This window comes from Acromyrmex echinatior, chromosome 12, assembly GCF_024713525.1.
Source record: "Acromyrmex echinatior isolate Ae372 chromosome 12, ASM2471352v2, whole genome shotgun sequence".
In the NCBI taxonomy this organism is placed as follows: domain Eukaryota; kingdom Metazoa; phylum Arthropoda; class Insecta; order Hymenoptera; family Formicidae; genus Acromyrmex; species Acromyrmex echinatior.
In genome coordinates, this window is record NC_141863.1 from 8,026,943 (window position 1) to 8,043,932 (window position 16,990).

The 16,990-nt window shown below is 31.5% G+C and overlaps 6 protein-coding genes and 1 long non-coding RNA gene across 10 annotated transcripts in view; 3 read left to right on the top strand and 4 right to left on the bottom strand.

Annotated features, from left to right (window-relative positions):
- Positions 1-161: 161 nt before the first annotated feature.
- Unc50 (Unc50 RNA binding protein) lies at positions 162-2,257 on the top strand. Its single transcript, XM_011054588.2, has 6 exons — positions 162-445; positions 672-823; positions 902-1,088; positions 1,676-1,809; positions 1,881-1,982; positions 2,067-2,257. The coding sequence occupies exons 1-6, from the start codon at positions 354-356 to the stop codon at positions 2,201-2,203; spliced, it is 804 nt and encodes a 267-aa protein (XP_011052890.1). The 5' UTR covers positions 162-353; the 3' UTR covers positions 2,204-2,257.
- On the bottom strand, positions 2,020-3,278 carry LOC105145187 (uncharacterized). Of its 2 annotated transcripts, none has more exons than XR_015546961.1 (3): positions 3,139-3,278; positions 2,888-3,030; positions 2,020-2,700 (listed from the first exon to the last, which is right to left on the bottom strand). It is a non-coding gene; the product is annotated as an uncharacterized LOC105145187 (long non-coding RNA). The 2 variants fall into 2 exon arrangements; XR_846051.2 differs by having other exon boundaries at positions 2,020-2,704.
- Positions 3,279-3,437: 159 nt separating this feature from the next.
- Positions 3,438-5,630, top strand: Chrac-16 (chromatin accessibility complex protein 1). 2 transcript variants are annotated; one of them, XM_011054587.2, is made up of 2 exons: positions 3,438-3,698; positions 4,805-5,630. In XM_011054587.2, exons 1-2 carry the CDS (start codon positions 3,564-3,566, stop codon positions 5,207-5,209), a joined length of 540 nt encoding a protein of 179 aa, XP_011052889.1. In that variant the 5' UTR covers positions 3,438-3,563; the 3' UTR covers positions 5,210-5,630. The 2 variants fall into 2 exon arrangements, with proteins under 2 accessions (XP_011052889.1, XP_087268070.1); XM_087411944.1 differs by lacking the exon at positions 3,438-3,698 and adding an exon at positions 3,711-3,829.
- On the bottom strand, positions 5,625-6,594 carry LOC105145181 (vacuolar ATPase assembly protein VMA12). The gene is made up of 2 exons (XM_011054579.2): positions 6,165-6,594; positions 5,625-6,071 (listed from the first exon to the last, which is right to left on the bottom strand). Exons 1-2 carry the CDS (start codon positions 6,592-6,594, stop codon positions 5,827-5,829), a joined length of 675 nt encoding a protein of 224 aa, XP_011052881.1. The 3' UTR covers positions 5,625-5,826.
- Positions 6,595-6,621: 27 nt separating this feature from the next.
- Positions 6,622-8,151, bottom strand: Muted (biogenesis of lysosome-related organelles complex 1 subunit 5). Its single transcript, XM_087411945.1, has 4 exons — positions 8,031-8,151; positions 7,820-7,902; positions 6,947-7,135; positions 6,622-6,868 (listed from the first exon to the last, which is right to left on the bottom strand). Exons 1-4 carry the CDS (start codon positions 8,101-8,103, stop codon positions 6,701-6,703), a joined length of 513 nt encoding a protein of 170 aa, XP_087268071.1. The 5' UTR covers positions 8,104-8,151; the 3' UTR covers positions 6,622-6,700.
- Positions 7,819-16,990, bottom strand: part of LOC147907791 (uncharacterized) — a 117,262-nt gene continuing 108,090 nt past the window's right edge. For both annotated transcript variants that reach the window (XM_087411949.1, XM_087411947.1), the window contains 2 exons: positions 9,405-9,504; positions 7,819-8,168 (listed from right to left, as the gene is read on the bottom strand). The gene's annotated coding sequence lies outside the window, so the exon portion shown is untranslated. The remainder of the gene's footprint in view (positions 8,169-9,404; positions 9,505-16,990) is intronic.
- On the top strand, positions 10,926-13,304 carry LOC105145182 (hypothetical protein). Its single transcript, XM_011054580.2, has 4 exons — positions 10,926-11,291; positions 12,007-12,163; positions 12,520-12,591; positions 12,915-13,304. Exons 1-4 carry the CDS (start codon positions 11,239-11,241, stop codon positions 13,044-13,046), a joined length of 414 nt encoding a protein of 137 aa, XP_011052882.1. The 5' UTR covers positions 10,926-11,238; the 3' UTR covers positions 13,047-13,304.

A 16,990-nucleotide genomic window follows, 5' to 3' on the forward strand; every position in this document is an offset into this window, starting at 1 on the left:
TTGTAATGCGACATTAATTTTGCAATCTATGATTATCCCGAGATTACTTCGCAAACATTTATTAATTATTTAATATATTCGACAATAATTTACTGAGTTTCATATACTTATTTTAAAACTTTTTTTATCATTTTATTGCGTTTATTATCGAGCGTGCTGTGATTTTGATATTTGCCTCGAGAGGGCGTAAATTCACAGTAGGCGTTTTGGGACTTGTCATTTGTCATAATAAAATAGTGAATAATACGCAAACATAACCTGAAACCGTGTCGCGAGAGAATTTAATTTATTAGGGGTTATGCTTATCTATCGAAAGTGATTGCGCGAGGTACGAGCTGTCAAAAGGATCAAAAATGAAGTATTCCACGTCGCCGCCAACGAGTCGGTGTCACTCACCCGTTCCAACAGAATTCTCGTCCTCGTTGCCGATGCCGATCGTTTACAGGTAACGTTACGGATCGTTATGCATCGCCTCAGTTTTTTTTTTGTAATTTATAATTTAAATATTAACGTATCCACTTTCCGTTCCATTTAACTCTATTGTCTTTTCACAAAATGACTTGATTTCATATTGCATGCATTTTAGAATTTTTATAATTATAGTTTATCACTTTGCTTCAAGGTAAAAAAAAAAGTAAAGTGACTTGATTAAATGACTTGTTATATTGCAGACATAATTGTATGGGAGCGGCGACAAAAAGCTACAAATATCTGAGAAAATTGCTGAAGTTTGAACAGATGGATTTTGAATTTGCTATGTGGCAGATGATCTATCTATTTGTAGCGCCACAAAAAGTATATAGAAACTTCCAAAACAGAAAACGTACGTTACATACTGATATACCAGATATATTAATAGCATATATTCTAGTCTTATGATTTCTCCATTGGATTTTTGCAGAAACAAAATCGCATTTTGCAAGAGACGACCCTGCATTTTTAGTATTGGTCATGGGTTGTTTCTGCATATCTACTATCGGTTTAGGATTGATGCTGAATTTAAGAATATTTCAATTCACGAAGTTGTTGCTTTATATGATGTTCATTGATTATCTAGTTGTTGGATTGTTAATAGCAACGATATTTTGGTAAGCTAATTGTAAAGTTATACTGCTTTTTTATGATTGTACTTTTTGTATAAGAGATATTAATTAATTCTCTAAAATCAACTTATCCATTTCTACTAATGTAGAATAACTTTAATCTCAATTTAATTAATTTTTTTCTAGTTCTAATACCTGTTTCTATCAATGTAGACACAGACTTTTATAAATAGACTGCCAACTTCACCTCCATGTTTGAAGACAGCGCTGGGCAGCGCTATATTTGAGTTTTCTTACTCACACATGTATAAATTACATGGATAAATTTACATGATACTCATAGACAGGATGCGTACATAAGCATATGGGAACTAAAACAGACAGCTCGAAATCAGGTTTATCTCTTTCTATCAAATTGAGTCAGCAGTCTATTTATATAAGTCTGTGAATGTAGACTAATTTTAATCTCAATTCAACTTATTCTTCATCTTTAATTTTAAGAATTAGAGAAAAAGTTGAAGAGTAAATTAAATCGAGATTAAAATTAATTCATATTAGTAGAAATTAAAATTAATCAATTAAAGTTAGCTCAAGTTTATCTTCAATTTTTAATTCTATATATTCATTTATAGGTTTATAACAAATCGATATCTCAGGATAGACAGAACACAAGACGTTGAATGGGGCTATGCATTCGACATCCACTTAAATGCAGTGTTTCCTCCATTAGTTATACTTCACATTTTACAATTATTTCTATATAATGGTTGGATTTCACATATATTTTGTATCAAAGATGCACCATCGAATATTATTTAATGCATTTCACTTTTACAGGTCTCATAAACAATGATACATTTTGGGGGCGATTCATTGGGAATACTTTTTGGTTTATATCTATCGGTTATTATATTTACATAACGTTTCTCGGCTACGCAAGTAAGTTAAGAAAAGTTCAAATAATACCATCTATCTCTTTTCTTTTTATTGTTTTAGATAAGTTGATTGTTATTCTTATTTCAGGTATCGAAATACTTCATAAAACTCATTTGATATTGTCCATTCTACCTATAATGCTGCTGACATACATTACTACATTATGCGCCGGTATTAATATCAGTTATTTAGTTATAGAATTCTATCGTTATCGCGCTTTGTAAAATATTCTTATATCTGTACGAATGTCGGAATAATACTGGTTATATAGTATAGAATTCTTTTATTCTGGAATTGATAAAACAAATCATCCTCCTACTGTAGAATCTCCCCTTGATTTTTGCTCTTATTTTATATTGTCTGTTTTTATTTGTTTCCTTATTCTACGATTTTATTCATGGCAAATAGATGGAGCAGTGGGGGAAAATGTCAAGAGGAGAATTTTATTATAGAGGTAAAATTGTTTCCGAATAGATATTGAAGATTTTTTTCAATGTTATTGCATTTTAAGAATAATTTTTTATGATATATTTATTTTTTTTGTTTGTATTTCTAAGAGAACTATCGCCACGTTTTAAATGTAATTTGCTTAGCAGCGAGTATTTATGCGAGAATTTTATTGTGATGCTTCTTAAATTCACAAAATATCGATGATACTACGAATGTAGAGATGTGTTCCAATTTGGAGATTCTCTCTCTCTCTCTCTCTCTCTCTCTCTCTCTCTCTGTAATAGCAAATCTATTAGATCCTATAAAGGTATTTATAATTTGATTTTATATATTTAAAATCATCTGAAACGGTTTTTTTCCCAAAATATGAGTTCATTTAAATGTAAGATTGGATTTTTTTTCAACAAATTTAAAACTATCTCAAAGAGGTCAATCTATGAATATTGCTTTATAAATACCGCTCTAAAAGTGACAGCCAATCACTTTCTATAGTGTAATTGCTGGAAAACAAGATATTAGATCTGTTCTTTTTGGTTGAACTTTTGAACCAATTCATCTTTCTTCCTTTTCTCTCCAGGGTATCAATCATGAAACTTTATCTCTAGGATGGAAAGTGAAAAGTGAAAATTTTAATCATTGAACTTAATGGAGAAATTTTTCACTTTTCATTTTTTAGATTGCTATTAGGATTAGGATCGAACATGCTCACGTTTATTTTGGCCAATAAGCGCTTATTTGTGTTCACGCTTTTGCTGAAAACTACCTCGATGAAATAAATATTTGTGAGTACGAGTATGACGTCACGGATGACATCATGAACGCATCTTTGAGTGCTTACATTGCCAAAGCGAATGATGTAAGCAATGCTTATAAACGCTTAAAGCGTGTAAGTGTGTAAACCGAATATAGCCGAATGGTATTGAAGGATGGTTTTCCTTTCTGTTGCGACTTTTTGGTTCGAGTTTCGTAACGAAACTAGCGCCATCTACAACGCGAAGGAGCATCGCCGAACTAATCGCTGCACTTTAAATCGTAGAATTTGGTGGGAATTGATGTCAGTTCTATACGGCTGTTTTTGTTCGGCCGGCGTTTTTTGTATATAAATAAAATAGAAGGCAAGAATAAGTGCGCGCAATGAGCACGCAAAGTTCTTCCGTGAAACTGAAAGAGCTGCGTCTGCCGATCTCGAGGGTAAAGACAATTATGAAGAGCTCGCCTAGCGTCGATACCGTCGGTCAGGACGGTTTGTATTTGGTCACAAAAGCCACGGTAAGGTTGGAGGTTAGAGAGGATGTTCCTAAAGAAGGTCCATCACGATTCATTAATTTATTAAATAAATAATGACCAATTGGCGACGCAAAGATTTCCCGAGCGTTTTTAGTGACGAGATTTTGCAAAGTGTAAGCAGACAAGTTAAAGTGGTTGTAAATTATCTTATGTCTGCTTTAAAAAGCAGCCTATAAATAGTAATAAAACAATTTAGAAGAACATGCAAAGATATTTTCATATATTACTATTCAAATAAAAATATTTCAAAAGAATATCAGCAGATGTATAAATATAGGTGTAACAGACAATTTTTATTACTAATTTTTTTAATTTGCTTTCTGAAAAGTAGTCTTGAGATGTAAAATGCTTTGAACAAACACGCATATATATTGCGAAATTGCCCATTTTTAAAGCAATTTCTCACTTTTTTTAAATTAGGCTCCTTGGGGAAATAATCAAATACATTTTTGGATTACTATAAATTTTACATTGACCCTGTTTATGTTGCTTGCACTCAGCATCTTCGCTTTCTCTCTTTTTAACACCAAATGTATATCTTATTTTAAATGCAAAAATATTTGGGGATTTTATACAACATGAACAGAATCATTACACACAACAAAAAGTAGTAACATATTTTTGCAACCCACTATTTATTAATTTTGATGGGCTGTTACATGTAAAATATTTACGCTGTTTGATTTAAGCTGTTTGATTGCTAATTCTATTTACGTCAGCTAGGCGCACTAGAGAAAATTTTTGCGTCACTATATATTGAATATTTAAGCTGTATTATTCACATCATAATCATCATATTCACATCAACATAACAGAATAAATATTAATTTTTTTAAGTGAGTAGACTAATAATTTTATTTATTTCTCGCCTGTAATATGCAAAAAATTTAAGCAATAATCAAATCAACATTTTGGATTTGCTACAGTTTAAATTATCTAACGATTTCTACTGTGAGATTTCTACTTACTAGTCTTCGCTTACTGCTTAAGTCTTTTATGCCATAGCCTCTGCTTTTAAACTATGAATTGATTATTATTAGGCCTTATTAATTTAGCGTTCAATATTCTATAAAATACTTTGCACATAGGAACTCTTCATACATTATCTGACAGAGGAAGCACACATGCAAAGCAACAAGGGACCTTCTCTGGATTATAAACACCTGGCAGAGGTAGTACAGACTAACGACACGCTGGAGTTTCTGCGAGAAATAATGCCTAGAAAGATCACGGTCCGGCAATTCAAAGAAATGATGGCGGCCAAAGAACCATCCAACAGCAGTAGTTCTTCAGAGAGCAGTTCTGATTCAGACAGCGACAGTGACTCTGACACAGACTCCTGTTCGGATAGCGATGAAACTAAGGGAGATAATGGGAACTCGTCGAGCAGTGAACAGGAGAGTGAAACCAAGGAGAATGGTGCTTGTCATTCAGACAGTGATAAAAGTGAAAGCAGTGTGAAAAGTGACAGTGAAGAGAACAATAAGAGATGAATTCGTAGATTTCTGCTTTCAACAGACTTCGATTATTTAACAAATTTTGGTTTATTTTTTAAACTGTCATAGATCAACAAGATTTATCTATCAAGATCGTGCGTCTATATTGCAGAACAAATAAATGCAGCCAAATGACACAAAATTTGTAATAAATCATGAGAATTTATTTTAGAAAAAAATATTTTTATATACTCGGAATCGAATGTAGAAGTACACTATTAGATCTTTTTACACATATCTCTTTTCGCATATATTTTTGTACATATATATCTCATGACATTAATTATTCATGTACACAATTATATTAATCAGATTAATATTTCTTACATTAATATTTATTTATAATCATATTTTATCATATTTTAAAATTAAAATTGATTTTTATTTTTTTGGTAATAATAAATCAATGATATCATAATATCTCGTTTTATTTGGTCTTTAAAGAATGTTGTATTGTATAATCATAGGCAAGCGATGTACATTAAAAAAATTTTTGTACAATATAAAGTTAGCAAAAGTAGCTTGCGTATTGCTTTATATTAGCATTTTAAGACTATTTTTGCTATAATATATATATTCATTAATGGAACGACTGAGCTGGAAAAGTTGGAACGTTAGTCTTGATGTGATTTTGTCGATTTGGATGTGACATCGAAACCGTATTCATTTAATTTTAAAGCTAGAAAATAGATCTCGGCCAACGCTATAATTAGCGCGCAAATTATACCTAGGAGTAATCTAAACCCGAAATCTAGGTCCCCGACTATGAGTTCTACTCCAATGAAACCAAAAGCGAAGCCAGCTATCACAGAAAATATAAATTGCGCGACGGCGATCAGTTGCTTGTTTATCTGCTTCACTGCAAAATAAAATAATATTAGAAACTCGCGTTAAATTGTCTTTTATAGGCATTTTATAGATTAAGAATATTATATAAAAATATTTTGTTTACTTTGATACGCGACACTGTCTTCCGGTAGGAATTTCCGCGAAGAATCGATACTTTTCGTCATTGCCTGATATTCTCTGTTGTTTTGTTGCGCCGTTAATTTTTGTATTCTGGCCTCCAATTCTGGATTTCGTGGCGTCTCTTTTGGCGTCGGTAATATTACATCGGAATCATCGAAAAGTTCGTGCAGATAGATTTTTTTCGTTGCAGTTTTTCTGTTCTCTTTCAGATACTTGTTCAGCCATTTGAGGTCCTCGATTTTTAATGTGGCATTTGTAATCTTCTCTTTTTTGAATTTTTTCGATTTGCTGTGCAAGAACGTGATGCCATCCGGTGCACCATCTGTATCTTTTACATCATATAAGATGAAATCTGTCAATTTCTTAGATGGTTTTATCATTATAGTAGGATCTACAATCGACTCTAGTGGCATATCTAAATAAATTTAATACACTCTATCTTAAGGAAATAATTAGGTCTTTATTAAACGTTGAGATATTCTAGGAGAGGTAATGCACGGATAGACTAACAAATAATTGTTATGGCGTAATATGCAATTTCTTTTCTAAGTCAACATAGAACTCCTGTATTTCGTTTTCTTTCTCCTGGAAAGTCTGGTCCACCTTTTCACACTTATTGCTCATATCATTTATGAATTTCTCCCATTCCTTTTTCCTAAGCAATCTATTCTCACTCAAAACATTATCCTATAAAAAGTTTCTATGAATTTATCGTTTCTTATGTCACGTGAGGTAAATAAAAAATACAAAAGCTGGTATACATACACTATCGAAATTTTCCTCCCTCTGTAAAACACGGTTGCACATACTCAGCGCGACATCGACATTTGCCTTGAGACTAGGTAAATGACAATCGCCAAGCTGCTCAGTGCGATCCAACTGGCTCTCCTTCAGTTCTGTCGTGTACTCTAGTATTTTAAACAGACGTTCTACCTCCCTGTCAGATCTTTTTTCCTAATAACGATTGCAATCTTGTAGAATCATTCTATATTGAAAACTTATTACTATGTACATTTATATATATATATATATAATGTTTAAATACTTGATATACAATAATTTCTATAATAATACAAATAATACTGATGTCATGATATAAATTTAAATTAACTCTAATCGATATTTGCTCTGAAAATTTCCTTAATTGGTATTATTAGGTCCAGTATACTTTAAATTAATATATTTGTGCTTAAAATTTATATAAGTAAATTTTTTTTCATCTTTAAAATCAAAATTCAAGGAATAAGATCATGCAACATAAAATTATGTAAGGTTGCGAATATAACAATTTTTTAACAACATAAAAAAAATCTGAGTTTGCAAATACACACTGAGCCCACAAATACTGATTAAGATAAAAATAAATTTTAAGATTTATAAATTGACAACTAAAAGAAACTTTTTAAAAAAAGAATATTAAAACGTTTTATCATGCAGACAAGAGCAATCATAACTTTCATTAACATTTTTGTTTACAATTGAGTCTTCACAACTTGTAGGTTATGTCCGCGCATTTAAATTACATCTCGATCGAATATCTCTACTTAAATTCCAATTCGTTTAATCGCATGAAGATGATGCCGAGGTAACGTCGCTGTCATGCGGCGATGACCAAGTCCGCGATTAGCAGGAGCTCACCTGAAATTCTCGCAGAAAGAACGTGACCTCCCCCTGGATGAACGGACGATGGTCGAACAATCTACCCCAGATCTCGCCCGTGTCTGCGGAAACGCGTATGATTCAATGATAGTGTGCTAATGTCTAATGTTAAGTGCGTTATGTATATCGTCCTTCAAGTATACGTGCAAGCATTTTCATGCGTTTTAGAACGATACCGTGAATGCCGCACCTTTGATGACGGACGCCATGTCGGTGTCAGTAGAATAGACGACATGTGACACGTCAGACGCAATGTATGTCATACCTGTCACGTGACTGGCTGTACAACTAAACTGTACTAAATCATTACGGTCTGTTTCTACCTAGACTGCATTCGAAAATCGCGCTATCAGCACTATTTGTGTCACTTATCTTTGTTTTACGTATAATAAACAATGTAGATAGAATGACACAAATAGTACTGATAGTGCCTCCCCGAATGCATCCCTATTGTGTTCCTATAGAAACACTATTTCTATCAATGTGGATTAATTGGTTTAATTTACTCTTCTTTTTTTTCTAATTCTTGGAACTAGAAAAGATGAAGAGAAAATTAAATCGAGATTTAAGGGCCCCCAGCAAATAAGAATGGATTGAAATGAATTGAAATGGATTCAGATTTTCAGAAATATTGATTCACGAATGTTAAAATGAATGCTTTTCAATCTTGAATGCATTTTTATTTATTTATAGGAATTGCATGGAGCAATATCTCTGTGCCCAGCAAACGAGAATGGATTAAAATGGATTGAAATTTTTTTCTATTCAAATGCGTATTTCAAATAGCGAATACTTTTTTTGGATTTAATTGGATTCAATTGGATTCAATTAGATTCAATTGGATGCAATTGGAAAACTGCATTTCCTATTCAAAATTTTGAATTGAACAGTATATTCACAATTATGTTTGTGTGCACCGAAAGAGCTAATATTATTTTTAGATTGAAAGGCAGATATGCTCTATAGAGATATGCTCCATGCAATTCCTATAAATGAATAAAAATGCATTCAGAATTGAAAAACATTCATTTTAACATTCGTGAATCAATATTTCTGAAAATTTGAATCCATTTCAATTTATTTCAATCCATTCTCGTTTGCTGGGTACCTTTCAATTTAAAAATAATATTAGCTTTTTCTATGAATATTATAGATATACTATTGAATATTATAGTCCAATTCAAAATTTTGAATAGGAAATGTAGTTTTTCAATCCAATTGAATCCAATTGAATCCAATTAAATCCAAAAAAAGTATTCGTTATTTATATATAAAATACGCATTCGAATAGAAAAAAAATTTCAATCCATTCTTGTTTGCTGGGTCTCTTTCACCAACTTCTGATTAAATTAATCTACGATTAACTCGTAGAAGTGCTAATTAACAGCAGTTTAATGTATTAGAAATTTCCACTTTCTTCTTCCTCTGTATTTATCTCTCACATTGGCAATCATGGTGATTGAGTTAACCATCGATTAGCGTTAATCGAGATTGGTGAAAGAGGCCCTTAAGTTAATCCACAATTGGTACAAACGAGCATATATCGAACTAGTAGAATGATTACACGTTGCGCAGACGGCGATACACCGGTCACGTGATTGCATTTCTGAACCATCTGATCCATGACCGCGAGAAGAGAAAACAATAGAATTTCTTGGCCAATACTGAAAAGATAAAACAGAAAAAACGGAATTATTTTATTGCTATAATTAGATAGTAATATTAATAATATTAATTTTGACAATTTCGTAATAAGTAGTATATTAATTTTGGTAATTTAGTAATATTAATTATTTTATTGTGCATTCTTTGTTATTTTTTCCTTACACATTGCATTCTCGTCCGGAATGTTGCGAAATATAATTTAATAATATAATGGGAGACTTCTCGGTTAAGCTCCAATTAATTAAATTTGGTAATTAATTTACTAAACAATATCTGCACTATTTTGTGAGCACTTATAATTGTATCTTAATAATTAAATTCTAATCTTATTATTGTACATTTTAATAAGTTTATTTTAATAGAATTAATATTTTGTTATTTAACACGAAAAAAATTAGATCAACTAATAGAGAGGTGGAATGTCTTTTTAAAATATTACATTTGAGTTAAGATAAAGAGATTTTAGGAATAAGATTGTAAATGCATTTTTCTAAAAAAGAAACAGTGCAAATCTTTTTTGTCAGAAGCCGAATTTCCCATACAAAAAGTATATCGTTTTAAAACTATAAAATTTTGTATTTTTAATATTAATTCAAATGTATAATTTCAGTCTCTCGTAACTTTATATGTACAGAGAGGAAATTATTATATGCAAATAAGCGTACGTTTTCTGTTTTATGCTGTTATATAAACACTTTTCATTGATGTTGTAAATTTATATTGTATATATTTATATTTTATATTATATATATATATATATATATATATATATAATATATATATATATTTATTTTCTGTAAAATTTATGATAAATTCGGTTCAAAACGTTAATGTACATTAAAAGCTGTGATAAAATACTAATTAGTTATGTATAAAAACATCACTTGTATGAGTATTCCTAGCATTATTTTCTGTTTCTATTTCTAGATGATATTTCATTTATTTATATCGTATTTGTATTTCATCTATCTATATATTGAGACCACAATTTGTTGGAAAATCTCCCAGGGAAAACTTGTTCGAGAAGTAAGTAGTTCTAAAGTTAGAGAGAGGAATCGAGAGAAAACGATCGAAGATCAAGGAACCTTTCGCAGAGTAGCGTATCATTTTCTGTTTCCAGATGTTATTTCACTTATTTATATCACATTTATATTTTATCAATAGATTTCGAGGACACGTACAGTTTGCAGGAAAATCTCCTAGGGAAAATTTTTCGAGAGGCAAGTAGTTCGAGAGTTAAGAAACCTTTTGGAGAATAAGGCGTCGAAAGATGCAAGTAAATATGTAATTTTGAAAGCAGACGTTACGGGGAAAAAAAAGAATTGATCGATAAATATCGATAACAACATCGGTCTCGTATTAAAGAATTCCGCGTATATTTTTCGTGGCTGATAACGTTATGCTGACGAAACGAATACCGGTGAATGCATGCGTTCGACGATGGTATTCTCAGATTGCATCGCGACAGTTATTATCTCTGTAGGAACGTCGCGCTTGAATATCAACGTAAAATTCGAACCATTGCGAAGAGCTTGTGACTAACAATGGTATCGCATGATTACGCATGCATTCCACCGTGCGCACTTACATATATATATATATGTACGCACGAGGAGAGAGGATAAGCGGAGTGATTACGCGAGTCTACATATGCTGCGTGCAGCTCGATCGTCCGTGATAATCGTGATTTATTCGTAACGATCTCGAACGCGAGGTGTAAATTGAGGTGTGCAATGAAGACAGCGGAACGATTCCTTCTCCTGATGGCACTCTTGCCTCTTACGATGTAAGATAACACATGACATCATATTTAAGTATATTTAAGTATATTTTGCTTGCAAAAGACTAATTGTAAATTTCTTAATGTATTAAGTTCTAATTTTAATTATAGTTATATTGTAACTATGATAAAATTATATAATATATATAAATATATATAATATATAATATATACATAATTATATATTATATATTAATTAATTGTATACTATAATTATGCAATTATTCTTCCGTCGATGTATCTCGGTGCTATATTGACTTTTAAACAGTAAATGTTTCTATATTCTTGTGCGAATTTTTCGTTATGTCTCAAAAATCTTACCCTTCAAATAACGAAAAATAGTTTTGCAGATTTTATCTTGCTTTCACTTTCACATTTTTAGCAGGAAACTTGTGAAACATGATAGTGAAAAAATGAAAAAATGCATTGACGAAAAGATAAATTATAATTGTATTTCAAAGTTCTTATATAATTAAATTATAATATAATTATATTCAAAAGTTCAAAATAGATGCATTAATGTAATGCAATTGATCACAAATGAAATAATGATCTCACTTGACCATTCTTGATTACAAAGTTACTAGTCAAAATGTACGCTCTTTTTTCTTTGAAATAATTAATGTCAAATTATAGTTCACATAAATCTAATTTTCTTTGAAATGTAATATTTTAGTCTCGCAATCGATTTCATAATTATTGCAATATTGCATTTTAAAAGAAATTGTACCAGGCAAGAGGAAATCGCGGGGGATGCATGTAGTTGCGCAGTGTTTCCAGTTCCGGGGACGAAGTCGATAATAGAACACAGATTACAATTCAATGTGACTTGCGATCAAGAAGGCGCAGAAAAGTGTCAACAATTATGTATCGCCTTGGTAAGTACTTATAACGAAAACTCGTTTGTATTATTTCTCGGATATTTCTGTTACATGATTTCTTCATTAATTGGAAAAAATTATTTTCCAATCAGGATACGGGTATAAATAATTTTAGACCGGCAATAATATATTATATTTTCAAACAGAAGGTCTGTTTTTTTTTTAGCTAAACTTCTTGCACTCTTTTCTCTTTTCCTCTTCAACGTGGAGAGAAAAGGAAAAAAAGATGAACCATGCAAGAATTTTAGTTAAAAAGAACAGATATAATGTATATTTTAGTGGCTAATTGAAAAAAATAAAGGAGTAATGAAAATAAAAAATAATATTAAAATTAATTTTCTATGTTTATATAGGCTGAAAGTGTTCGAGATAAAGCACCAATGCTGATTTGCGAGAAGCTGAATATCCATATCGAAAATTTGAAGGTAATACACTCAATACATATTTTATTATAAAAACATTTTATATTATGTATATGTAAGATTAATTTTGATTTAAAAATCTAGAAAATTGTCTCCTAAACTATGTCTTTAATTTTCGTCTTCATGTAACACGGAAAAGTAAGCATAAAAGTAATACATAAAAGCGACTGGAGTTTCGAATGGAAGTAATAAAAATTTATTTTTCCGAATAAAATATAATTGCATCACTTTGACTATTTCGCTCTCTTGATGTTTTTTTTTAGATGGTAATTTTCGCAGCAATGAAACAACGCGTTTTGTTATTTCAGCTTTTTGCTTTTCCACAGGTGGCTGTATATATGAAATCGTGTAATACGGCTCTTTGGACATCCACTGGTTTGGAGAGCACCGAACCCATTTGCTGTCACGAAGGGAAGGCAGTTATTTGTGACGAGGCGATGTCGATAATAGAGAATTAACGAGCTTGCATCCAATTCATTATTTCTCGCTTATTTCCACTAACGAGTACCTTACTATCGATTACGTGTAATCAATATACCACTTGCTACGGTAACATTACACGCGTGTAGTTTTTAGCTCGATATTTGCAATTAGCAATTTTCTGCAGATTTGTAAGAATATATCATACATACATACGTACATTCGCGCACACGTGCACACACGCGCGCGCGCGCGCGCGTGCATATAAATAAATAATAAAGTACGCAAAACAAGAATAGCAGGTCGGATAAATTTATTTAGAATTTGAAGAATGCCGTTTCGGGAACATTACCCGATATGCATTTATCCTTTGTTCTCCTCACAAAGCTCGAATGCCAAGACCGAGACTTCTAAGAAGTCTATCTGCCATTAAAGTCTTTATACAAATGCTAAAGCTTGAGTTGAAAATATAATAATATCGTTAAAGAGTACTATAACTCCAAAATGCTTGATCCATTGCAGAAAAATTCTGTCCGCCGAAAAATTTATCTGCATTCCGCATTATGCTTTGTCTTTATAAAAAAATTGTGTAAATTAACATTTTTAAATTGTGAATGACAATAAATCAATAAAGAGTAAAGATAAAGTTTCTTTTATAAGTGGTATTTACTTTTGATGAAAGGACGTTTATTTGCTAATTTATTAAGAAAGAATTTAATTTAAATAGAAAAAATTAAATGTACCACTAATTCACAATATTAATTTTATCTTATTTGATACACTTATCTCATTTTTTTATCTTATTTAAAGCTTTTCTGTAATGAAAAATTATCGGGATGGTTTGCGATATAAATTTAAAAATTATTAATATTTTGACATAAATTTATACTATTACTTACATTTAAAAGCTGCTCAAAATTTTAAGTTTAAAGATTATTAAAAATTATTATTTAAAACTCTCTTGCATCTTATAACAAAGCGATGTTTTTTTCATAGTTTTTTCTTTTAATTCTGTTTTAGTTGTTCACCTTTTAAATTGCCAATTCAATTCAATTCCATACTCTCTTTACCTACCAATACTCTTTTATTTATCAGAGGAAGCCAAACAAATCTCTAATAGACATCGTAATAGAAACGTTTAACAGACACTTCAATTTCTTTTTTCCAGGTGTTTCCTGCTTGATATATTTTAATTAGGCATTTAGTTTATATTAGAAATTTAATAAACATAATATTATATTCATAATTAATAATAAAAATCTTTTTATCACTTTTAAACAATATGAAACATGCACTCTGATAGAAATACACGGCTCTCTGCATTTTCCACTATTACAGGCTCCGATTATCGACAGAGATTTAATCCCACTTGTGCTCTCGCGTATCTAAAAGTCAAAGCTCCGAGACTAGTGCGCTTGAAAGCATTAAACGGTATTTGTTCCCGACCGAATCTTCTTTTGCCGAGTACAAATGCCAGAGTACAGCTGATTGTACAGGGTGTATCACGTTAAACGTGGAAATTGTGCATACACGACCCTCGATAAAGTTTACAATCGATTCTCTCTCCGATATCAATAGAGATACCAATAGATTCATTAGTCTAATAAAAAAAAAAAAACGATTTAGTATTAAGAATGACATTAAGGCTCAAAGGATTTCATTCGATTGGGGTTTCAAGTGACAGAGATATTATATAATAAGATCTCACTTTTCAGTCAATTTCGTCTTGGCCTAACGGAGATTTCATCTCACAATCAGACTTAACCGAAGAAATGTCAAATTGTGTGCGCAGGCTCCGATAAATGATAGCCTTCGATGAAAGTTTCGCTGATGGAATCGACTTGAAAATTACGTTCGAGCGTATTGAGTTCTCGCGTTCCACCACGTATACGTCGAGCCGACTGCTGCGGCCGGGTATGAACGCGGCGTGGACTCCATTGCACATCGGCTCTCGAGATATCCTCCATTTCGACTATGGCGTTCTCAGAGTCTTGTCCCAGCCGCCACCATTGAACGGACGGTTTGTTATCGCTTTCCCGTCTCTCCTGACTTCCTGAGGAGACGAGTCCTCCTTCGAACTCCAACGGATTCTCTATATAGAGCTTACCACGGGGACCATTGTGCGAAGGAGGTTTTGTCGTCCTTCCCTCGCTCGATTTTAATGGAGGTGCCGTTCGTTTTCGAAGGCGAGTCCTGATCATCACCTGATTCCAAACGGTCGATACTGCTTCTGCTCCGCCGCGCATCAATTAATTGACCAATCGGGAAATATTATTGGAACACCTTTTCATTTTCTCGCGATATAATAGTATCTTGAATATATCACAAGAGATTCAAATTTTAATATGCTCTCAAAAATAATAATAAAAGAAGAACCATGCATCGATATCATCCATGAACAATTAATTTTAATAATTTAAATAACTAATTAACGCATTAATTTTAATAACTGAGCGGGCTGATTTGGCTGAAACATGTTCACGGAGATTTTTAACTTAATTAGATTTTTAAATGTAATTAAATAAGTTTACTTTACATTTTTTTTTTTAGATTTAAAAATGACTTAATGTACTTGTTATTTACAATATTCATTCGTATTTTTATTTTCTATATCTACATGGAAAAATTTTGTTGAAAGATCTAAAATTTTATTGGATATAGATCTAAAAATAATTTTGTTGGACCATCAAAATAATCTTGTTAGAAATTCAAATCAGTGAATATATAGAATATTAAAATCTTTTGCAGTGTTTTTTTAATTTCCGATATTATTTTGGATCCAACAAAATTATTTTCAAATCTATATCCAGCAAATGCCATATAGAGATGAATAATGAACTGAGAGAAAAATGTTTGATATTTGTAACTATAATTACATATTATTATAATTTATTATTATTGCTATAATATTAGTAATAATGACTATATGTATAGTTTTAGCAACATACATATATAATTGGCAATCTAAAATGATAATTATAATTATTATAATCATAACAATTGTTGAAATTGCCACAAAAATAATTCAAATTACTATAATTTTATAATAATCATTTGAATAATTTTATAGTATTTCAACTGTTTTTATGATTATAATAATTATAATTATATTATTATTTCAAGTTGCCAATTATATACATTTGTTGCTAGAACTATACATATGATTATTATTGCTGGTTAATATTATAGCAGTAGATAATAATCATAATAATATGTAATTACAAATACCAATATAATTTTTCTCCATAATCATAATTATAGTAATATGTAATTATAATTACATCAAACATTTTTCTCTCAGTATACTGTTTATGAAAATTATTTTCCGTTTCAAACATCCAGTACGATCTGTATTACAGTGATATCCCACACGTAATTTAGCAGTAATTCAGAATTCATTCGGCAATGTCTTCCTTTGCGTTCGCATCGTTCATACATATATCGGCCGCGTCCGTTGTAGCGGTACAATTAAACGAAACGGAAATTGAGGTAACTAATTGCGGGTTTCCGGTTTTAGTCTCTTCGCCACAAGGTATTACGCGAACGCACCTACACACAAACATACACACGTTAATACACATCCCCGACTCGATTAAATCCTTGTTACCTTTCCGCGTCCCGTCATGTGCCACGCATCGAACGTTGTAAAGGCCTGATGCCTCCACCGTTACTATGGCCATGGCGATGACACATGAGTCAATCATCGATGGACATCTACATAGGACTGACAGCGTCTGTGGAACGCACGAATGTGGAACAATCGACGGAATATCGACGGTACGTTAATCTTCTGACGAACGCGTGAGTCATTCCATGGAAAGTGAGTCTTTTGTAGAATTACATAAAATCAGTCCCTATAGTAACATTTGTAATATTAAGTAGATTATCGTAAAGATAGTAGAATAAAAAAGATTGTGAAATTCAGGGATAGAAAAAAATTACTTTTGTTGTTACTTTTTATAATAACGATTTGGTAATAACC